The following is a 24119-nucleotide window of genomic DNA, read 5'->3' as shown; positions in this document are numbered from 1 at the left end:
TTAAAGCACTCGAGACGTAGCTGTTACACCACGTAAAATTTAATAAATTTTCAGCCAATCAGTGTTCGGTTCGAACGAATGACATGCACGCGCGTTGTGACGTCATAAAGAAGTTGTAGGATTTGTAAAGAAACTGCTAAGAGTTATTTTGACCGTCAGGTTCATTTGGGTCGTATCTATTTGTTATAGAGAATTCTTAAACAAATTCTTTGAGAATTCTTAAACTTTAAAGTGGGATGCGCATTTAGCCGTAATAGTCGCCGGGTTCCAAGAGTGTTCAGAAGAAAAAAGATGAGTAACTTATAGTCCTGGTTCGGTTTTCTTGTTAGCGGGACAGTTTCTGTGACAAACATCCTTCACTTCTAATGTTTCTTATTCATTATCCAGGCAGCCAAGAACAAAACATATGTGGTGCCGTCTTTGCTCGATGTTTATAAGAAAAGAAAAAAAGCACTATACCACTAGCAGTAGCTTTGCTACGCCCAGGGTGTGGTCAGATACGATATCGAAGAAGAGAAATCTGATGTATAGAAGGAAAGTAAAAGAGAAAATGCTACGATTCTTATGGAAGAACTTCCATCCTGTCTTCATTACGAAGGTATATCAAAAACATTTTAAAAGGACCCTTTCAAGTAGCGGACACCCTACACTAAAAAGCATGAAAAGAAAAAGCAAGAGTTCTTGAGGAGTCCACCGAGTAAAAAAATTTTGCACTGTTTTTTTGTGTGTGTTTGAGCGGCGATGTATCAAACTTAGACACGGAAAATATTTTCAGTGTCTTTTGCTTTTTTACAGGCTTTCATGAGAAAGGTTCACTGGTTCACATTGTACAGCTCAGTACTGAATGAGAATATTGGTGACATGAGCCTCAAGTAAGTGTTGGCGTCACTCAAAGGTACTATGATCATTGTCAAAATGACCATTGTGATGGGAAAGTAAGAAACTGTTGGGGAGGGGGGAGGGGGGATGCCTGTGATGGGAAAATGTTCAAAGTTATATCGCATCTATATTCCACTATATCAAAAGATGACCTTGGGTTCGAGAATAATATATCAGTCACCTAGCCGTGGAAGGAAGCGGTATTTTAAATTGGATAAAAGTTCTGATTCAATACATGGGGTTATTTCCAAATAAGTTGTTGGCGATTTCCTAGAAATCACAGTATCTAGCTCAAAGTGTTTTTCTCTAAACGATTTCCAGTTAGACCATGGTGTCACTAAATGTTTGTTTCTCTACCTGTTGTCAATACATTGGCATCGCTGATGCTATTGCCACAGTGCTTAAATACGGTGGCCCAGAAGGCTCAACACAAACAAAAAATATACCGCAGCAAATAAAAAATATAGTGCAGCAAATAAAAAATAAACTGCAGGGACTAAAAATATACTGCAGCAAATAAAAAATCAAAACGCAAAGAAAAAAAGTACCGCAGCAAATAAAAAATGCAACGCAAACAAAAAATACTGCAGCAAATAAAATATGCAACGCAAACAAACAAACAAAAAAGAAAACGCAAACAAAAAAATTGGAACGCAACGCCAAGGAAGACTGGGTAATAGTTCTTAGTTTCCCGCCAACACTCGTTCCATCCTTTGCTTGTTCGCCTTTCCGAAACCATGTTTTGCAGCGAACTTATGACAGTACCATGCTGCTCCTTTAAAAAATCGATAATAACTCTATTTTCATACCCTTGATGAAAGTAATCTTCTATAATCCTACGCAGATCGCTTTCGTCCATAACCAAAAGCGAGTTCCAGTTCATGCTGTTTTGGCGGGAAACTAAGAACTATTACCCAGTCTTCCTTGGCGTTGCGTTCTAATTTTTTTTGTTTGCGTTTTCTTTTTTTTTTTTGCTTGCGTTGCATATTTTATTTGCTACAGTACTTTTTGTTTGCGTTGCATTTTTTATTTGCCTCGACACTTTTTTTCTTTGCGTTTTGATTTTTTTTTTATTTGCTGCAGTATATTTTTATTTGCTGCAGTATATTTTTTGTTTGCGTTGAGCCTTCTGGGCCGCCGTACTTAAAGGTTCAAGGGAGCCTATTATAATTTTGTACAAGAATTCAGACAACAGCACAACATACCGGTCTAAACGAAGCGGAGAAATCCTTGACAGGATTACAATCGGTGAGTTCTGAAAACAGTTCTTTTTCTTGTGACAATTATGTTTACCAAATTTCGTAAGAATCGAGTTTTTTTTTTAGACTAATCGTGCACCTTGGGGTGCCTTTCGGTAAAACGTTTGTTGAGAACTGCTGGTTCCTGTCATTGGTGATAAGAGGCGACGTTTCCGGTATAGATCTACGAAAATAAAAATACCAAATGATAATATAATAATCGCTGTTCCTTCACCTTACCAAACATTCCATCAATCTCTCAGTTTCCAGGGATAGAATTACTCTAAATGCCATTTGTTTTTTAATAGCTTTGAAAATCAACTGAAGTTCTCCGTATTGATCTGTGTAAGCCTTTGTGGTTAGCCAAGATGCAAGTAAAAGAGGAGAGTGAGAAATTCTTTAGGAAAGCAAAACTCAGTATCCACTTTTTGTAATATCACAGCCCGTGGTGCCAGATGTGAATCGCTAAGTTTAAAACAAAGAACTATTTGCATCACAAGTAAACTCTTTTGTAATAGAATATGAGGCAGAGAGTTTTTTTGTTGAATTTTTGTCAGTGTGCAAGTCACAAAGAAATTAAAGTTTATCAGTGATGCCTCAGAGTTTGCCAAATTAACAGATAATTTACACACAACGAAGTTAATAAGTTTTAAATATTAAGACATATTGCATGGCGAATTGGCACCTGTGACTTTCCAGGAGCGAAGCCACGTGTAGGTTAGGGCTTGCCCCCAGGAGCTCAAAGTACCACAGGCAGCCCAAGCTCTTTTTGAGAACCACATAAGGACCATAATTTGCATATTTATAAGGATTTATATGGGATTTTCTACAAGATTTCCATAAAGATATTTAAAAGTGAAAATATTAAATAAAAATGGCTTACCTTATTCCATACCTGTGTTGTTTGCTCCTGGAGTCGTTATTTTACCGATTTCACTTGATTTAAGCGGTTTTTTTAAATCCTGGTTTTCTATAGTCTCCTTCACAGCCGCTAGCCGCTCGGGCCGGAGTCACGCAACGCTCCCTGTTCCCACGGGGAGCGTTGCGTGACTCCGGCCCGAGCGGCTGCGAAGGAGACTAGGTTTTCTACTCTTTTTGTGGTAGAAAACCAGGATTAAAAAAACCGCTTAAATCAAGTGAAATCGGTAAAATAACGACACCAGGAGCAAACAACACACGTATGGAACAAGCTAAGCCATTTTTATTTAATATTTTCACTTTTAACTATCTCTGTGGATATCTTGTAGAAAATCCCATACAAATCCTTATAAATATGCAAATTATGTTCCTTGTGTGGTTCTCAAAGAGAGCTGGGGCCGCCTGTGGAAGTACCCGAACGCACGTAATCAGTTCAAAATAACCAGATCACAGAAAATCAATCATAAACGTTTATTTGAAGGGAGTGATGAATCACCAATACGAGGATTAGATTACAAATGCGATGTAGCTGAGATGGCAGGGTCGCAGCAACGGTTGTGGTGATTATGTGTGGCTCGAATTCGATCTTGCTCCTACTAGGGTAGTAATTAACGGAACGATCACTCAGAGAAACGATAGCTACAACAGCGATAGTAGAAAAGGCGAGAACGCCGATGGCGCAACTTGACTGGATGTGGCCCAGTTTCACGCTTGGTCCATAAATCCGAGCGGAAAAAAGGCTCGATCTAGAAACCTACGGTTCGGACGAAGAAAATGAGGTCAGTACGTTTTGAAATTTGTCATTGACTGAGCCAATCGTAGCTTCATTTCTCTTGACAGCGGGTTTCTCTGGTGAAACAAGTAAAACAGTATGATCATATTGAGAATCAAACCAAACCTCTAGTAAAAAGCTTGATCAATGATTTATTCACTTATTTAACATACAAACTTGAATATGATATAATATCGATTCCTTGAAAGCTTTTGAGTCCCTATTCAGGTTAAGATGTAAACAATTTATTTCTCATTTAAAGTATCAAGTGTAACTATTAGTTTTAATTATGCTCACAAAGTCAAAGAAATTTTCATAGTTAATCGTGCTCGAGGACTGATTAATGTTTTACAGGGAAAAGTTTCTATATTATCATTTTTCCATAAGTTAGCTTGATTAAAATGTAAGCTCACTCTCAAACTATGGGTATCCGGTGCGCCTGTGACTGATAGACACTTGGTGCAATCCTTCTTACATGCATCAATACAGAAGAACATATGAGAATAGATGGTCATTTGCATTCATTAACATACATTAAGGATTACACCAAGTACTTACCATGTGACTCGATCCACATATGGAAAGATTGCGGGTGCACTGAGGCACTAACGGCTGAAGTCTGAGCCTGTTATGCGAGTGATTGAGTAAGAAAGGTCGGGAAAGAGAAAGATTCGACAGGTTGGTTGGTTATGAGCCAGTTTTAAGCCTATTAACCAAGCCAGTTTTTCTTCCTTTCATATGTAAATAGTATTTTTGAGCCTGACAATTAAAAAAAATTGCTGGAAATTGCATTCTTATTTGAGTTTTGACACCCAAAGTCTTGGAAATCTATTTTCAATAAAAAAAAATATGATAAACGAGTTGATAATTTCTTATTTCTTTAGCGGTCTTACTTTGCAAGTAGAGTAATTTTTATCTTTTCTACTTACTGTGATTATGAATTTGACATGAAGACAGATGATCGGTTTCTATGGTAAATAGGATCTGTGGTAAAGTGTTTTATTTATCTAGCGACAAGCTAAACTTTCTTGATTTCGATCTATTTCGTGTCACTTTAGAAGTCTGAATTCCAATTCTAATATGAGACATCGAGGTGCGAGATTTCTTATCTATATAGATACTGGCACACATACCCCCCTCCCCCCACGAGAGGTAACCCTCAGATGTTATTTCATGTTTTATTCTCATTGTTGATTATTTATTTTAAAGAAGTAATAAATGAAATCCCCCACGAAGAGAAGCATCGCCAAAAGTCCGCAGATCTAAAGCGAAAATAAACCTGTTAGTCTTAGTGTTTTCTTGTTTTAACGAGTGATCAGGTATATTTAGCGCTGCTAAATTGAGGTTCAGGTTAATGTATTCACACCAGACTTAAGCAAAAATGGTCTGAGGACCACAGGTGGGTGGGGTGGGGGAGGCAGGGCGAGGAGGGCGAAGTTAGGAAGGTGGGGCGAAGAAGGCGGGATGAGGAGGACGCGTTAGAGGGTGGGGAAAAAGGGTCGCCCTGGTATTTTCAGGCAAAGCTATCTTTGGCTTATCGCTAAAATACACGATGGTGATATTAAGTCATAAATAGTTCTGTTTTCCCTCTCGTTCACTTTGGTTTATCTATTTTGAGACCACCATATTTGAAGGATATTGTGTAAGTCAAATTTAGCTGCACAAAAAACAAAACAAAACAAAACAAAAAAGAACTAAATGAGGAAAAACAAATACTTGGGAAGCAAACACAAATAAAGTGTACGCAAAGCACTCACCGCTGACACCTGCAAGTGCCCACATGTTTGCTTCCCAATATACCCCTGTGCCTGACACAGGTTTATTTTCCCAAGCGGGGTGGGGTAATCAGAAAGGTGAGTAACTTCGTTCAACAGAAGAGAGCTTGAAACAAGCAGTATAACGGCACTAAAGATGCTGATACCCATATTCTGAAAAGAAGGGAAGACGTTTTAAGTACCAATGCGATTTTTGCTCTCGATTATCGAATGCCTTCAACGAGCAACATCTGAATTGTTTCGGTGGAAAAATACTCACAAGAATGGCACGAAATCTTACAAACACAAAATTTTCATGGTTTTCATGGTCTCAAACCATGCAACTGGTGATAAATACGATTTTTTGTATTTTCAACGGGTAGCTGAAGGAACAAAACCTGCAAGCAAGGATCGTAAAATACACAGCGCAGGGCCATGCAAATCAGCCTAGAAATAGATTCCTGTTAAGTATTATATGGGAAATCTGAGAGGCTCTCCATGTCACACCCAGGGTACTCAGCTGGCCGTCTCCGTGTAGATATTCACGCTGAGTTTTGCTTGTACGCTGTATACACCATTCAGTGTCATGCTTTTTCCCTCCTGAATTGTGTGAATTATTTGGTTGGTAGGTTCGTGTATTATTTAGTAAAACAAAACAAACAAACAAAAACAACGTGTCACCAAAGGGAGGGGTGGGGTCGAGTGCTTCCCTGGACCCCTCTACCTACTCCCTAAGAAATGAATTCTAGACTCTGTTAAGGATTAGTGCAGTTAAAAAACCTTCAAGCTTACCGAATAAACTCAGATTGGTTAGCATGTACCTACCAGAATATTCCATTTTTTCCCGATTCTATCGCTGAGCGACAACAAAGAAAATACAAAGGCCAGAGTGACGAGCAGTCAAAGAATGATGGTGGAAGTCGTGAAGAACGAAAGTCTGTCCATATGATCAGGCCGCGGAAACCCCATATCAGCTCTTGATTTAAAGTAGTTATTGTAAAGAGATATGATTACAAACGCTGACAGCAGCAGGATCTGTATAAAGAGTCATGCGTGCAAGTTAGTGTGCTCAAATACTTTCCGAATACAATAGCAAAATAGTTCCTTACTCTAAATTGATTTCATTGCTAACAGAGCAATGGCTTCTCCGAGATGCCTGCTTAGGGGGGTGCAAGAACGCAACAACCGGAGCAGAGTTCCATTTGATTTGATCTTTTCTTCCATGCTGGAAACATATGAAAGGGAAGAGATTTCAAATCTGAGGAACTATGATTGAAATAAGCCAATCACTGAAACTCAAAACCACACATCTTGAAGGTTTAGAGAGCATTTTAAGTTTTTTTGCCATTAAAACCTGATGTAAAAACTCCAGGGTCACTCATGAAGGACGGTTAAAATTACCGAAGATGATTTAGAGATGCGGGTATTTTACTGTAGGAAATTAAAGGGGTATCAGTGAGGGAATACACCTGAGAGCTTTGCCTTTTTCTATTAATGCGTAAGGGCTTGGATCTCATGGAGGGAATATTGCCCACAAAATGTGTTTCATAATTGCCCCTACTATTCCCAGTCGGTCGCATCTTTTCCAATTTATCCAAGGAGTAATATACAAATGTGTGTTTTCATTTGGCGATAGCATAAAATTAGGTAAATCAGGGGAGAAAGATGGTCGTTCTCCCAACAATTATAAAGTTTTAATGACTTACAAATTCTGCAATCTTAGAAACTCCAGCAGGGGATCTTAAATATTCTGAGCCAGACATTTGGCGATTCTTTAGGCCTTCATCAAACTTTTAACGCAACGGAAGGTCTTGTATGAGGATCTCAGGGAAAATTTACCTGAAATGAAATTGACGTAGTATCTGATACTTTTTCAGGAGTAGAAATGTTGTCTTAGTATCAAATTTAAACAGAATATATTGGACTAATATTGTTCACCATCAAATATTCTGAGGTGAGCTACAAAAGAGCAGTACGAGTGAAAGAAAAAAGCGCATCATGGAGCAAGTCGTTACCTGTGAAATACGAGCAACCGCAGTTTAGCAAATGGCTCGTGTTGGTAAACACTAATATCTTCTGGCCTCTGAGAAAAGTAAGGTTATTTGGTCTAGCTTACCTCTTACGCGTTCTCTCGTTTTTCCCTAATTGATTGAACGAAAAGCAAGCTGGACTTAGCTGACAGTTTTTTAAAAATATCCACTTCCACCTTTCTATACCTGACCGACACGTTTACTTAGAAGATTACGACTCAATTCAACTCGTCTCTTCACAGTCGGGCTATTTTTCCAGCTATTTGGAAACTATTACTGTCATTCCCACAGAGAAATAGATCACATACGAAATAATGATTCGCCAATAGGGCCTGACAAGCTTTTCAATAATATAAAACTAATAAATTAAGTGTTCCCTGCCTTTTGCTCCCAGTCGATGAAAATTATGTCTATATTGACAAATAGATTAAGTGAATGTGCTTTGATCCATTCTAGAAAATTCAAAATTTTGTCAAGTTTCCGACCCAAGGTTACTTGACATTAAGGTGGGATTAAGTGAAATCGTGTCCAGGTGTTTAAAAACGTTGCGAACAGATTTTCTCTAGAGAGCGGATACAATGATCTCAACAGTCACCCTTTCATGATCTTATGTCTCGTTGAACTGTGTATAGAAAAACTCTTCACACCATCTCACTCACTGGGCCCTGTACGTTGCTATGAAACACTTTGACGATGTCGATAATGTTCTCTGATATTAAAACTGATAATGTTTCTCCATGTTCAATGTTGTTCTTACAGTAAACACTCAATGAATCAATGTAAAAAACCTTTACATGTTCAACTAGTGGAGGGAGCGTATTAGGACCAAGTCAATTCTCAGGCTCAAATTATTCCAAGAGATAGATAGTTCAGATGGGCGGAGAATGCTCCAATAATTGACTTCCCCGCCACATCACCTAGCTTGAAATTGTATCGATGCGATTTTTTAAACGTTGCACAAGTTCGCCTCTCGGCTGTCATCCATTCTTCCTAAATTTTTACATGTACAGATAAAATGCAGAATCTGAGGAACTTGTAGCACATCTTTACTGAGATTAAATCATTGAAAATGGCTTGCACACTTTTAAAAACTTTATTTACTCTATATAATATACACAGCAAGGCTGGGATCTTGACGCCAATCTCTCTATTGCTTGCTTTTTCGGATGTACTTTCACAGAATGAAACAAATCGTTACGTCGATCTGTCGAAAATACATTTAAGGAGGTTGCAACATCAAAAAGCCGTCTTCATAGTAGCTTAAGGACTTATTCGTTGCCAAGGCGATGTCCACGGCCCCAACCTCCCCAACCACCACCGCCTCCACCGTTGTCGTTACGTGGCCTACGACTTGCAGGGGGAACACCAAATCCACTTACACCTCCCTGGCGGTTTGGAAGAAGCTTGTACCTGTAAAAAGCGACGGAAATGAGAAAATTACATTCAAACAATAACCTCACCCCTCCAGCAAGAGGTTTTCTGTCTCTATCTCTAAGCTCGCTTGAAAATATCAGTCTGGCTTCATACATTAATTTTGGCCCCTTCAACACCCCCTCCCCTCCGCCAGCCACCTGCTTAGCCCTAAATTCACCTTCTGGGAGTTTTCTGTACATTTCTCATGACCGCTCATCGGGGTCATGCATAAGATATGAAGAAGTATAAACTAAGACTCTGTTTACAACTCCTTTTGCAGGGCTATTCTGCCATAAGTACACTAATAATAAATACCGGTAAGTACAATAATATCACTGTGAAGAAATTTAATTAAAAAATTAAGTAAAGAACCTATCACTTAAAAGTGCAAGAATTAAGAGCAATAAGATAACAAATCATGTGTATCACAAAATATTACAATCTAAACAGATAGAATATATCAAAAATTGAGATAGTATTATAAGTGACCCTGAAATGAGATCAAATCTTAGGAAACTACAGAATCTGGTGGAAAAACAAAGCATATTGTATAAAAGTACAGGTACATCTAAAGTGAAAAGAGTTTCCATGTGATCATTCAAGGTAAAGAATAAGCCAACAAAGAAATGAAAAATGTACAATGTCAACTAGACCACATACAATATGGATGGTGTAGAAAGAAATCGCTGTCCTCCAAAATCTTGTGGATACTTGAACATGAGGAAGAAGTAAAGGTGTCCCACAAAGATACCAATTAGCTCCATAATACCACTGCAATGGAAACAGATAAGACTTGTTGAAGATTTGAAACAAAACTTACACAAAGGAAGAGTGAGATCTGATACATACCCTCCCTGAATGATCATGTTAAATGCAGCTAACACCCATGGAAGATACATTGCCTGAAAAGAAAACAAATAAAATTAGATTCTTTGATGCCACAAACAAGTCAACTTTATGCCAAGAGTGTTTGGCTCTCTCCAAATCTTTTTGAAGATTAGAAATTTGTTGAAAAAAGAACATGCATGATCACAGTGTATTTGAGAAGTTTCAGGGTTATTGTTGGAAAACTTAAGTTGCTAGTTTTTTTATGTACTAGTATATTCTAACGTATATAAGAACGATCCTTCGCAGTAAAGCACTATTTGAGCAATAGTGGAAATCAGACCTGAAAAAAATTTCAGGCCTGTACGGGATTCGAACCACTGACCTCTGCGATACTAGTGCAGCGCTCTACCAATTGAGCTAACAAGCCAACTGCGAGCAGGCCATCAAATTAATTCGATATAAACCCGTAGATGATAAATCGAACAACAACAAACATATGAAACATATGAGTGAACTGCGGTTATGAGAAGTATATAAGAACGATCCTTCGCAGTAAAGCACTATTTGAGCAATAGTGGAAATCAGACCTGAAAAAAATTTCAGGCCTGTACGGGATTCGAACCACTGACCTCTGCGATACTAGTGCAGCGCTCTACCAATTGAGCTAACAAGCCAACTGCGAGCAGGCCATCAAATTAATTCGATATAAACCCGTAGATGATAAATCGAACAACAACAAACATATGAAACATATGAGTGAACTGCGGTTATGAGACGTATATAAGAACGATCCTTCGCAGTAAAGCACTATTTGAGCAATAGTGGAAATCAGACCTGAAAAAAATTTCAGGCCTGTACGGGATTCGAACCACTGACCTCTGCGATACTAGTGCTGCGCTCTACCAATTGAGCTAACAAGCCAACTGCGAGCAGGCCATCAAATTAATTCCGTACAGGCCTGAAATTTTTTTTCAGGTCTGATTTCCACTATTGCTCAAATAGTGCTTTACTGCGAAGGATCGTTCTTATATACGTCTCATAACCGCAGTTCACTCATATGTTTCATATGTTTGTTGTTGTTCGATTTATCATCTACGGGTTTATATCGAATTAATTTGATGGCCTGCTCGCAGTTGGCTTGTTAGCTCAATTGGTAGAGCGCTGCACTAGTATCGCAGAGGTCAGTGGTTCGAATCCCGTACAGGCCTGAAATTTTTTTCAGGTCTGATTTCCACTATTGCTCAAATAGTGCTTTACTGCGAAGGATCGTTCTTATATACGTCTCATAACCGCAGTTCACTCATATGTTTCATATGTTTGTTGTTGTTCGATTTATCATCTACGGGTTTATATCGAATTAATTTGATGGCCTGCTCGCAGTTGGCTTGTTAGCTCAATTGGTAGAGCGCTGCACTAGTATCGCAGAGGTCAGTGGTTCGAATCCCGTACAGGCCTGAAATTTTTTTCAGGTCTGATTTCCACTATTGCTCAAATAGTGCTTTACTGCGAAGGATCGTTCTTATATACGTCTCATAACCGCAGTTCACTCATATGTTTCATATGTTTGTTGTTGTTCAGTATATTCTAAGTTTATCTTATCTTCATTGTCTGTTGAGAAACAAAACAAGAGAAATAAAAGCCTTTAATATCATTACTACAAACCGCCATTATCCTTCTTTGTCAAAATTAAAGATGGGTAATGAGTTTGATGAATTCTGTCATTTAACAAAATGGAAATCTATACCTTAAACTGCATGCCAAACCAGAACTGTACAATAGTATCTTTATTCACTTGACACCACACATAAAGAACACTTAAAACAAGCGGGTCCATGAGAAGCTGAAAAACAAACACAGATATTATGCTTTGGGACAAAAAGCAATACAATATGACAAACAAAGGCATTGGAAAAATGTGAAGTTTCTACTTCTATGAACAGTCCTCTTGCTACATATTTTTAAGAAAGGTGTAACCTGTAAGTTATGTGTGAGCTTTGAAGCATGATGCAGTAAAACTGTAAAAGAGAGTGATGAAGGTACAAGAGGTTTGAGACAGTTATTCCCACTTTTTGCCAGAGCTATTGATTTTTGTAGCTTTGTCACACTCACTTAAGCACACTCAAAACTGCCAATGTGTAGATTATTTTACATGTGCAAAAGATTTCTCTGATCCTGTAAACTATCCTCCAACCAATACATTTCTAAATAATAATAAAGTATTATCATTTGTCTCATGATATAGTCACTTATGATGTAGATTGTGACATTTTGACTGCATACTGCTATTCTAGATCAACAGCATCTTTTGCTCTCCCTAGCTCTGATCTCAGTGTAGTCTCCAATGTGAAGATAGAAGCTGTGGAATACCAACCAATCACAGTGGAGCATCTGGCTTTATAAGAAGACCTGAAACCAGTCAACCTTATTACCCGAAGAAGACTAGCAGATGAAATGTTGCTATTCATGTCATAAGTGACTACATCCAGAGACAAACAATACTACTTTATTATTGTACTATGCCACTTTATTATTGTACTATTAGGCACAACCTTTTTTACGAAATACATTTCTCAATGAAAACCTTTCCAAATGATCATGTTAAATGCAGCTAACAGATCAGTGTTTCAAACTCCTGAAGACCAAAGCAAATGTTCATAACATCTACAGGAAGAATCAGTCTGTGCTTATTGTGTGTTGTTCATAGAGGTTTAAAAACTATTTAAAAAATTTCTACCTTTCTTTATTTGAGAAACATTAAAGAAATGCTATAGAATATTGCAAGCATTTGAAAAGGACTTGACAGAAATGTCCCTTATAAAGAATTCAATGATAATAACCAGGGACACATATTTTAGGTTAAACATTTTTCAGGTTAAAAAAATTGTATAACTTACCCTTAAGGTCATAAGAAATCCTATGATCTATTGTTAGACAAGTCAAGGAACACTTCAAACCAGTAAGCGAACATTACAATATTTTCATAAAAAAGCCTTTTATGTGCAATTTCTAAAAATCAATGATGCAAAAGAGGAGTGGAAGAACTCATGCCGATGTCAAAGTGCTAATTACAATATAAATAAACCTTTGTTTTACCTTAATTCTCCAAACTTAATTCCTTGGAATTTAGTTGGTTTTTTGTTCTTTGCTCCATGTCATTCTTCAACAAAGAATTAAGTTAAAAAGGATACAATTAAAATAATTGCATTGAATAGCATCATAAACAAATAATCAGCTGGCCGACCATCAAACAGGCCTACAAGGAAAAAGAACAAGAGTTTAAGAAGTAATTTCATCAGATTCACATCAAGCCCTGACCTACAACTTCACTGTGAGGCAGTATGATCATATGAACCTTGGATATAGTTATGCAAGAGGCTATCACTGAAGCAGGATAAATCACAGCATGATTAATATTCACATGTGTCTGGAGGAGGGCAGGAAGGCGGGGAGGGGGGGGGGGGAAGATTAGGAAATGTCTGGACTTTGAGGTATGGGCTTCTTGGAAAAGGGAGCCTGGTTAAAATTCATACTGAGGCAAAATGTGAACAGCTTTTTATGTTCTAAGTATCACTGTTGCCCAAATATGAGTATCACACATCACATGCATTTCTTAAAATGAAACACTATATGTAGGTTTATTACAGAAAATAGCATGTACTCAAACTGTCCCACATCAAGGAAGTAGAGGAAGTTCAAGGGTTCTGAACAGGGGGCAAATGAGAGCATTATTTATTCATATTCCAAAACTTTCCTATTCTTGAGAAATGCAATAAATCATCACTACTTGATAAGAGGATGGTGATGAGAGAAAAGAACATAGTTAGAGCACATATTTTTTATGCAATAATCAAGACTAGTGTTGAAGATGAGTTTAAAGGGGAACTGAAGCCTAAAATTGGTATATTGTTTTCATTCATTTCTAGTTAGCTTTAGAGGAGTAAGATAAAGTGTTGATATTCAATTTTGTTCACTTCTTGTTTTTTACGAGAAAATTCGATTTGAAGTTGCCTTTTTCCCGCTTTGGGGGCTGTAAGACCGTTGGCTCTAAATAGGTCAGCAGCAGTTGTTTACAACGTCAGTGGTGGGGAACCAACTTAAGAAAAACAACTGTTACTATTTCATTTTCGTAGTTAATCCCCATTACAGGTCACGCAACTTTGATAACTCCATAACCAAACCAAATTTCTGTAGGAAGAGTACGGGTTTATTATCTCTCTTCCCCACCAGTGATGCAAGAGCGAGCTAAAATGACCGCTGACATCTCTTTTCTGAGCCGCCATACTATGAGGCCAAAAATACCACTTTAAACTATTTTTCTGAGGTGAAGTTGGGCCCAAAGACTGAAAAAAACCCTCAAAGATTGCTATTTGCACTAAAGCTGCAATTTAAAAATGGTTCATTTTTAGGGTTCAGTTCCCCTTTAACTTTAAATACCAGAGGTTCTAAGTTAAACCAACACCCTAAGCAGACTAGCAGTTATCCACAGTTTCCACTAAAAATATAATACTCTCTGATTGTCCTGGTTTCACCAAGCATTTTAAGTTTACTTCCTTACCATACACAGATTTTACTTTCCATAATTTCAATACTTATTACCTAAAGTATATTATTTTCTCAAGTTTCAACCAAAACTGAACATGAGTTCAGTTTTGGTTGAAATAACTAATTTCTTAAGAATCTCTACAAACCAGCACCTGTTTCAAGTCTTGTAGAGTATGAATACAGGAAGTATAAGTTTATCAAATAATGAAATCCAGTCTGAGGTGAAATGGGGTAATATACAAATGCTGTGATTAATCTCCATATCTAGAATGAAAATAAGAAGAGATCTGTCAGAATTGATGTCTCCCCTTAACCCTTAAGCACCTTAGAAAATTTATAGAGAACAGAACAGTATAGAGAACAGAACAGTATAGAGAACAGAAAAGTATAGAGAACAGAACAGTATAGAGAACAGAACAGTATAGAGAACAGAACAGTATAGAGAACAGAACAGTACAGAGAACAGAACAGTATAGAGAACAGCATAGAGAACAGTATAGCTAATAGCTAGTGATCATATATGGATGGAGAAAAAATCAAGTTGTTCAAAATTAATGACTGTCACAATTATATCAGAGAATAAGTTGAGTGCAAATGGTTCTTTCTTTATACAATACGAGTTAATTTTCTGAGCAATTAATAAGTTTTTTTCTAGATTTTTATTCGCCTCTTTACCTGTCAGCACAGATGAGTACAGTCGAACCTTGATCATCCGGACCTCGATTATCTGGACTTTCTCTCTGGTCCCAATTTTTTCATAAATATTAATTAGTTGTTATCTTGAAAACTCAAAGTCGCAAAAAGCCCAATAATCCTTTCAAAAGACTGTTAAAACAGCATATTATCCTGTGCGCTTTTCAAAATTCACAAGTGTGATGAGACAAAGAAATATTCTGATGCATTCAGCTGATATCTGATTGGCTGAATTGTTTTGTTGTCAAGGGAATTTCATAAAGCATCATACTGTGAAAGATGTGCTTTATATGTTTTGAGATCCTTGGTACAAAGGAAGCCTGGAATCTATTTGGAAGGCTTATGACAAACTGAGAATTCATTCGGACAACAGTGAGTCAAACTCACAGTCTGAATTCAGACTAAATAATATAGCTGAGTCCATGGTCGAAATGTTGGAACATGTACAGCAACTTGACAATGAGGAAATGCCTAATGCTTGCAATGTGGAAGACTGGCTTAATCTGGAAAATGAGCTCCTGACTTCACTGCAAATGTCTGATGAAGAGACTTTAGCCACTGTTGTGGGAGATTTGATGGGAGTTGAAAGTGGATGTAGCAATGAGGAAGATGAGGGTGAGGATGAGAAATTAGTAAAGAATAAAGAGGAAGTGCAATGTTCCAAAAAATGCTTATTGTGGATGGAATCACAGAACAATAATGACCCTATGTAGTTAATGCAACTAAGACGAATGATGGACTTCCCAGTGTGATCAAGCTACAAGTCTTTGAAGCAAACAAATGTGCTTGAACATTTTAGGCCTTTGTAAACACCTGAACTGAAAGTTTTTATTTGTAAATACATACAGGCTGTGTAGATTTCACAATTAAAATGTTTTCTTTGCTGTATACCTTTTGTTTACATTTCTATCACATTTATATTCATATTTTCGATTATCCAGACTATTTACCGAGGTCTCGACGAGTCCGGATAATCGAGGTTCGACTGTAATGCTTCTACGCCTGAACTGTATGCTTCAAACATCTTGGCAAGCACTATTTTTCATAATTTCTGTTTGATACCATTGACTTAACGTCCGTAATGCGTTCGCATAACTGCTGTCAAATAATACACTGGCTTACCTGGAAACGGCGTACAACGCTTGCATAGTCCAGTATCATATAAAATCCATTTATGAGTCCTAACCTTCCAAGAAGAGGAAATATAATGGACAGGGAGAACCACCATCTTGTCACAATGGGTATTCCTCGAAACCACGTTCCAAGTTCATTCTCTGCCATTCTTTCAAGCAATAAAATGTCCTTGAATTTTAGCGTATTGAAAATTAGTCACGATAAGAGTGAAAATCGTCCAAAAATCATTAAAAGAGTTCTGATGGTGCAAATTTCAGACAAAAACAGACGTGGCGAAGAATTACTGCACCGAGTGCATTGTAGTGCATTGTGGGATATCTAGTGTCACGGTTTACGCGGTCGAAAAGGAACTAAGTCCGAAAGGAGATGAACGGAGTATTGAGGAACATTCCTCAAATAATCATACCAAGAGGTTGTGCTTCTAGCTCTTGCTCTAACTCGGCGGTATGTGGGTCAGCTGAAGAAAATTTGGCAGCCATGTACATAAAGAGGCGTTGAAAAGCTAGGATCACCACTGTTAAGTAAGTTTGCTGCTCTGGTCGTTCGGGCATCGTCAGTTGAGGAGGCGGTTTATTATGCTCTGAGCGTAACCATCTTACCTTGCTCGCAAGGAGCAATAAGAACCACATTGTTCTTAGAGATCTCCAGGTTCAGCCGCAAGTTCCCACCAAAGGCACTCGCAGAGTTACCGAACTAACATCCATTAGGTTGCTGAGAGAAGGAATCCGACCGACCCAGTGAGCTAGGGGAGACGCGAAGAGGGAAGCCGTCCACCGCTTGGGATTCCCTGTGAATGAGGCAAAATCGACATTGGTGACACGAGAATACCTATTCAAGAGAGGATGAAAGGACACGAGATGGGTATACATTTAAACCGCACCCAGACCTCTGCCGTTTCTGAGAACGGCCAACAAGACCACATGCGGCCCAAGCTCTCTTTGAGGAACATAATTTGCATATCGATTTATAAGGATTTGTATGGGATTTTCTACAAGATATCCATAGAGATAGTTAAAAGTAAAAATATCAAATAAAAATGGCTTACCTTACGTGTGTTGTTTGCTCCTGGTGTCCTTATTTTACTGATTTCACTTGATTTAAGCGGTTTTTTAATCCTGGTTCTCTACCACATGGAGAGAAGACAAGGCCGTACACTTTTGTCCGGACAGCCTCCTAAACGAAGTAAAAAATCCCAAGCTAAAATGTACCTACGGCCAAAGGTCAACTTTTGCCCTTGAATTCTGCGGTGGATTTGTGGCTGTGGGTACATTTTAGCTTGGGATTTTTTACTTCATGCGGGAGGTAAGGCTGTCCGAACAGAAGCATTCGGCCTTGTCTTCTCTTTAAGTGAGAACCAGGATTAAAAGAAACCACTTAAAACAAGTGAAATCGGTAAAATAACGACACCAGGAGTAAACAACACACGTATGGAATAAGGTAAGATATTTTTATTTAATATTTTTACTTTTAACTATCTCTATGGATATCTTGTAGAAAATCCCATACAAATCCTTATAAATCGATATGCAAAAGAACACAAAATTGTGTTCTTTGTGTGGTTCTCAAAGAGAGCTTGGGCCGCCTGTGACAAGACCGGCCATCACCCGCTTTGGAACGAAGTAAAGTTTATTATTGATCGAGACTCACAGATACACCAGAAGACTTCACCCTGACAACATCAACCGGGATAAGGGAATCAAATTTCCTGAAGCACGGACACCAACGATCAAGAAACACCGTACTGGTGCGACAATAAACCGCGGAGGAAACAACCTGGAAAAAGCCCGTTTGGTAAACCGGAACTCACCTGAACGATGGGGATCGCAACCCGCCAATCACATTAGATCGTCGGGATACAAATGGCAACGCCAACCTCGTTCCCAGGGTCTCTCATCTTCCCGCCTCTGGGAGCCCTCTTTACTCTTGTACACTCTCACACCAGGGGGCGGGAAGATGAGAGACCCTGGGAACGAGGTTGGCGTGAGCAGTCAGTCAAAGCCATCGCCTGATGAAGACAAGCTGTAAGCAGTCGAAAGTTCGCGATCTATATCTCATATGACTACATTGTGCGACAAAAGATAAAACAGTTTTATTAAAATATCAATTACATAAACAGTAAAGAAAAACCATACTATTTCCTCTATGTAACCATAGAAACGGTGTTTCATTGGCGTTTGAATAATGGAAATAACCTTTTGTTCGCATCTCTATTGATGAACGATTATCACTTTGCATAATATGCACAATGTTTCTGAAACTTAAACTTATATCACAATAAATAACTTTTTCGTTTTACCTGCATTTCAGTGTAAGTTTAGATGTTGATAAAGGATTTTAGCTTGTTTAGAGTACTAAAGCTACTCGGAAAATATTACTGAAGGCAATTGCTTAATTTGTTTACATAACATTCCGAAACAATTCAAACTTTTTACCACGGACTATTTGCGAGTGAAATAACTTAGCTAGTGATTACACGCTGTTCGATTTGTGTTCATGCAGCGATCAAAATCGAAATATAATATTAACTTGTCTATTCTTAGCTCGAACTGCGTTCAACACGAATTTCATCAGTCGTGTTTGTTTTTTCTTTTACAACAAAAGCCGTGACTCTTGAACAAATTTCTGATATACAAGAGAAGACAAATGTCTTTAAGCGGATTAAAAACACGAAACAATGTTCTGAAAGTATTATTTCACGAGTTCAATAACATTTGAAAGATTGTCTTCGTCAAACTCTGGCCAAGATCGGAAGGGGAATAAATAATACGTCACGTTCAATAGTTCATTAGTAACTGCTAGCTGGAGACAGTTATTGGGAAGAGTTTTTTTATTTTTCTTTTGACTTGGTATCAGAAAAACGTGACCTAAGTCCAAAAGTCTAACACGCGTTAGTTCTTGCAAGAGTTCAAAGACCCTTTATTCAAATAAACTTTTACCTCTGTAGAGTGGGGAAGTTGAGGAAAAGCGTGTTCAAATTATTCTCAATCAGGGATAAGTAAAAAGGGCTGTTTCTAATATTGAGTGAAGTATAATTGAAAAATTTAAGACACCAGGAGGATAAATAGCAGTTTATGAGACCACGATAGCCCCAAGTTTAATAGGTGTCCACCCTCCCCTCCCCCACCTCCTTTAAACCACTAACAGATCGTTCTCTCATAAATATAAGCCAGTACACGCACTGCACTCAATCGATGCGTAACGGGGAATATAATACAGACATTGTACGCCATCAACTAATCAATTGTACTTTACAAGAGGAAAAACAGGCCTACAAAATTTATAAATACGATTTACAATTTAGCTTGATCTAGGATTTATTCAACTTGCCATAAGTTGGTGCCGTTTGAGAAACTTAAAAACTGCAAGGAACAGGATTGTGAAGGCGATTGCATAACATTCCGTCAAGATGCCAGTCTTGGAAAGCCTCAAGAATCACATCAAGGGAGCATTCCTTGATATCTCCATAATAACCTACGTATTGGTTGTCATTTTTGGCACAGCTTCATGGATTGCCATCAACGGACTTTGGGTGGAGTTACCCATCATTGTCCAAGAAATTCCTGAAAGCTGGTCTCTGCCATCCTACCTAACTGTTATAATCCAATTGGCCAACATAGCTCCGCTGGCTTTTACACTAGGAAACAAGTTCTACCCTCGTGTGGTCCACGAGATTCCCGTCATTTACATCAGCCTTGGTATTGGGACAGCTTCCTGTGTTCTGTTGGTATTTTTCTGGAAGGAAACGTTGTACATCGCCGGAGCTGAAAGAAGCACAGCACTTTTAGTTCTCTGTTTCTTTCTTTCCGTGGTTGATTGTACCTCGTCTGTTACGTTCCTACCATACATGGCAATCTATCGAGAAGTTTACATGAGTCCTTACTTCTTAGGCGAAGGTTTAAGTGGTCTTATACCCAGTCTGGTGGCATTGGGGCAGGGCGTGGGAGGGGGGTCACATACCCTTTGTCCCAGTCAGAGCCCCCCACAGACTCCCGTGAACATCACAAATGGAACCTCCAACGGCACTGACTCAGGAAGTTGGGGACCCGGCCCAAAATTCCCCGCCGAAGGATTTTTCTGGTTCCTTGCTGGGATGATGTTGGCATCTGGCTTGGCCTTCCTGGGGTTAAATTACCTCCCGGTGGCCAAACGACAGCAGGTGAAGACGATTTACGAAGTTTCTCCTGATGGAGGCCAGCGTTCCACCTTAGAGCTTGTCTCTAACGAACAGAACAGCTCAGGTTCAAATGCACAATCTCATCAAGGTTCCAAAGATCCCGACAACACGACCACAAAAGATTCCATATTCCTGATGATTATCTTAGCTGTTGTCAGCGGCCTGAGTAATGGCGTAATACCAGCCATCCAGTCATACGCCTGTATTCCTTACAGTTACTACATCTATCATTTGACCCTCACTCTGTCCAATATTGCCAATCCTGTCACCTGTTTTGTGTTTCCATTTATCCGCTCCACCTCAACACTGATCATAGCAGTGCTGAGTTGTGTTTACTTTGGAATGTGTACCTATATTCTCATTGTTGCATCACAAAGTCCAAATGTGTTGTTGCGCTGTGATGATTCTGGTGCTGTATTGATTGTAAGTACATCCTCTGATGAAGTCATTAACCAATCACGTTTTTGGCCACTTTTTTTAAGCAATCTCGCTTCATTTAAATAGTTGTCACACCAAACTGCTCAAGTAGTACCTTAGTGATTACTTTTGACTCAAAACCGATTGAAATCCCGCCAAATTTTAGCGAAATTCTTTAGGCTTCAGGGTATCGTTCTGGACTATTTCTTTACTGATCCATAATTATAATTACGTTTCGTGAGTTATTCTCGAGAGAGAGAGAGACAGTTTTCTGGGTTAGTCACACCGTGATGCGTCGATACAAAGACGACAAGTAGCTTCTTGGGTTCACAATAGAGTCAGTTCAAGTGTTTGGGGCATTTTATGAATTGAATTTCTAGGGCTCTTGGGAACACAATCCGTCTCGCTATCATGTAAAGTCTCCCACTGTTTAGCTGCCACACCTCAAGTTGGCGCTCAGGGCGACAACAACATTCACGAGGGGCGTTCAGATATTTCTCATTTTAAAATCCTTGATTCAAGTGGACACAGACTAAACACAGACCGAAAGCAAACCAGGAACAATTATTGAAAAAATGTTTGTGGCTGTGTGGTTAACACTGATTTACTTGCCGGTTCGTCTTAAATGACTTCTTTTTTCTATGCGCGGTAGGCCAGCTCAGCGATCTAGCCGCAATTTCAGACGATGTAAGACAATTAAGTTTTTACAATGCACCTGTTTTGTTTTTCACAGATTAGTGAACTCTGATTGAGCTCGAGAACCCTGTGACTCGCTAATGATGAGCTATTCGGTAGTACCGTTGTATTAGTCGTAAATTGAGTATCAATAAGGGATCTTCTTATTGAGAACACTAGTAAAAAGTGACTGACTAAGCCGACTCAAGTTGTATTCTAAGTTTTTTTATGACCAATGAATATGTTTTCTCTTTCCTTAAAGGTTTTCATCAGTGTCAGTGCAGTTGCTGTGGTAACATACATTAAAGTTGCTATTGGAGGAATAATGCGAGAGAAGGGTCGCAAGCATTTGTTGTGGTATGGCGTAAGTGAACAGATTGGCTCATGCGTGGGTGCATTAGCCATGTTTGCTCCAGTAAACATCTACCATTACTTTAAACAAGAGTGAAAGTATTCCTGTGGGAATACTGTATAGGCTGGAACTTGAAGTGAACTTAATCTAGTGCAGCAGGTCTCCTAAAATACAATTTTATGTATGGATATTACCGTATGTTTCTTAGCCTGCATAGCATACAGCATCGAAAGACCGGAGCTAGGTCACAAATTATATTAGATTCTCGCCGCTGCTTAAGAAGAGAATGAGTTGCAGTGTTTAGAAACTCTGCGAAGTAAAGGCAACGTCAAAGAAGTTTCACTTTATTTTATTTTTATTTTTTCAATTCCATTAACGGAATGAGAATGTTCACTTTCTCTCGGAGGTTTCAAACAGGTTTCTTTTTCAATTCATAAAAAGAAAAAAATGAGTTAGTGATCACTCTTCAGGGTGTTAGATAACGCCATTGAAGTTTTTCGGTTCGCCGATGGATCACCGATTCAGCCTCTCCATTGGTTGAGTGAATCAAAGCTCTTGAGGTAAAAAATTTTAATAAAAGCTTTTTGGAAGAAAAAACTTAAATTCGTGAGTTTTATATTGAGGGAAGCTATTGCAAAGTCTTAGAGACTTAGAAATTTTTTTAACACTTAGGCTTTTCAGATTGTTAGATTACTCAGCCTTAGTACACCTTAATCAGGAACGCTTTTTCGCTCAGTATAGGTGCAGCCCGTGTATTCTGATATCTTCTAAAATTTCATGTGTAGGGCAGCTTGGATCTCAAAGTTAAAAAAAAAAAAAAGAAAAAATAAGCAGCTGTGCAATTAGCAAATAATTATTAACTAATTACGGAGAGAGATATATCTAACCATCACGTGTCAGCGAAAAATGAGCGAATTGAAATTAGACAATATAGATTTTAGGAAGACTCGGCACATTACAATGCATTTTAACCCGTTAGACTACATTTTTTCCCAATGATTTTTACGCACAAACGCTCGCTAAGCCACCACCTTCATCCAGTGGCGAACTTGTTAAGAGCCCACGGTTTTGGAAAAATTTAATGACTTTTAACTGATACAACGAGAATGGCTGCACAGTGTTGACGCAAAATGCAGCTTAGTTAGAGCCGTACAGATGACGCACGCGCGAGTGCCCAGACTTCGCTCTTTGTAATTCCCTCAGAAGTAAGTATTCTCTGCGGTGAAATACATTGTTTCAAGTACAACTGTACCTGCACTAGCTTCAGAACTGGTCTTGTTACTATTAAAATTGAGGGCTAAAAGATGAATAGTAGTCTTTTATATAGCCACGCTAGAAGGACTCTGGAAACCGTTTTAGATAGATAGATAAATTTATTTCAATTCGAGATGTACAATGAGCCAGCGACTCGTACTAAGTGCATTCGAATATATAAAACTCTACGTCTACAGTTAACTAAAGGCATACAGTAACTAGATATTAATATAACGAGAATATAAATTACTTAAGATAATATACTTCCTAAAAAGAATACATAATTTGGTAACATGGTTTCCAGTAACTAGTAAAGTATTATTACTCGTGATAAACATACTAAAAATAAATGCTTAACATGAAGAACTGGTAATGTATAACAGCATAGTGGTAAAACTGCGAGAAATAAATACCTATGCAAAAAAACAAAAACAAAAAAAACAAAAATAAAAGGTCGGTAGGGTAATTAGGTAATAAAATAAACTAAGATATACAAAGAACGGTAGAGATAACTCTATTGTTCACATATATTACATTTGTACAATGTGTCACTAGTAAGATTGGTTTTCGTTAGCTTTTTTAAATTTGTTTATGGAGTCAAGTTGCCTGAGTTTAGTAGGGAGATTGTTCCACATACGAGTAACTAGGTAGATAAAGGATTTATGATTCGATTTACTGTTCGATATTGGCTGAGCTATTCTGAGGTTGCCAGTTTAACAGAGTTGTCACCTAGACCATACGCACGCAACTTGGCAGTAAGTAATCCATGACAGATAGAATCAAAGGCTTTGATGAGATCGATGGTAATAGCAGCCCCACGGCATTGTTTTTGATCAAGGGAAGAGCGCCAATCCTCAGTCGTTTTAATAAGTGCTGTGCTGCAGGAATGACCTTTTACAAATCTAGAAAGTGAGTCACAAAGCTTGACTTTAATCCACTTATACGACTGGTCGTAGATGACACGTTCGGCGATCTTTGATAATTGCAGGCAATAAAGATATTGGCCGATAGTTGGCCTTATCACTTCTGTCATCCTTCTTAAAAAC

At 38.4% G+C, this 24119-nt stretch overlaps 3 protein-coding genes and 2 pseudogenes across 5 annotated transcripts; 3 read left to right on the top strand and 2 right to left on the bottom strand.

Moving 5' to 3' along the window:
• Positions 1-93: 93 nt before the first annotated feature.
• LOC111342930 (uncharacterized) lies at positions 94-2717 on the top strand. The gene is made up of 3 exons (XM_022950057.2): positions 94-598; positions 796-872; positions 2426-2717. The coding sequence occupies exons 1-3, from the start codon at positions 407-409 to the stop codon at positions 2478-2480; spliced, it is 324 nt and encodes a 107-aa protein (XP_022805792.2). The 5' UTR covers positions 94-406; the 3' UTR covers positions 2481-2717.
• A 1222-nt stretch (positions 2718-3939) lies between these two features.
• On the bottom strand, positions 3940-8527 carry LOC111342928 (uncharacterized; annotated as a pseudogene). The gene is made up of 4 exons (XR_015999428.1): positions 7268-8527; positions 6387-6596; positions 5565-5735; positions 3940-5069 (listed from the first exon to the last, which is right to left on the bottom strand). The product of XR_015999428.1 is annotated as an uncharacterized LOC111342928 (transcript).
• Positions 8528-8670: 143 nt separating this feature from the next.
• LOC111342927 (derlin-1) lies at positions 8671-16512 on the bottom strand. 2 transcript variants are annotated; one of them, XM_022950053.2, is made up of 8 exons: positions 16190-16512; positions 14527-14638; positions 13021-13085; positions 12727-12753; positions 11577-11672; positions 9854-9906; positions 9665-9775; positions 8671-9001 (listed from the first exon to the last, which is right to left on the bottom strand). In XM_022950053.2, the coding sequence occupies exons 1-8, from the start codon at positions 16346-16348 to the stop codon at positions 8860-8862; spliced, it is 765 nt and encodes a 254-aa protein (XP_022805788.2). In that variant the 5' UTR covers positions 16349-16512; the 3' UTR covers positions 8671-8859. The 2 variants fall into 2 exon arrangements, with proteins under 2 accessions (XP_022805788.2, XP_022805789.2); XM_022950054.2 differs by having other exon boundaries at positions 16254-16507.
• LOC148735078 (uncharacterized) lies at positions 15358-15955 on the top strand (annotated as a pseudogene).
• A 2864-nt stretch (positions 16513-19376) lies between the features above and the next one.
• Positions 19377-23128, top strand: LOC111342925 (solute carrier family 52, riboflavin transporter, member 3-B). The gene is made up of 2 exons (XM_088755409.1): positions 19377-20798; positions 21730-23128. The coding sequence occupies exons 1-2, from the start codon at positions 19608-19610 to the stop codon at positions 21913-21915; spliced, it is 1377 nt and encodes a 458-aa protein (XP_088611535.1). The 5' UTR covers positions 19377-19607; the 3' UTR covers positions 21916-23128.
• Positions 23129-24119: the final 991 nt, after the last annotated feature.

This window comes from Stylophora pistillata, chromosome 3, assembly GCF_964205215.1.
Source record: "Stylophora pistillata chromosome 3, jaStyPist1.2, whole genome shotgun sequence".
Taxonomy (NCBI): Eukaryota; Metazoa; Cnidaria; class Anthozoa; order Scleractinia; family Pocilloporidae; genus Stylophora; species Stylophora pistillata.
Note: the sequence above shows the minus strand (reverse complement) of the source record. Positions and strands in the feature narration are given on the sequence as shown.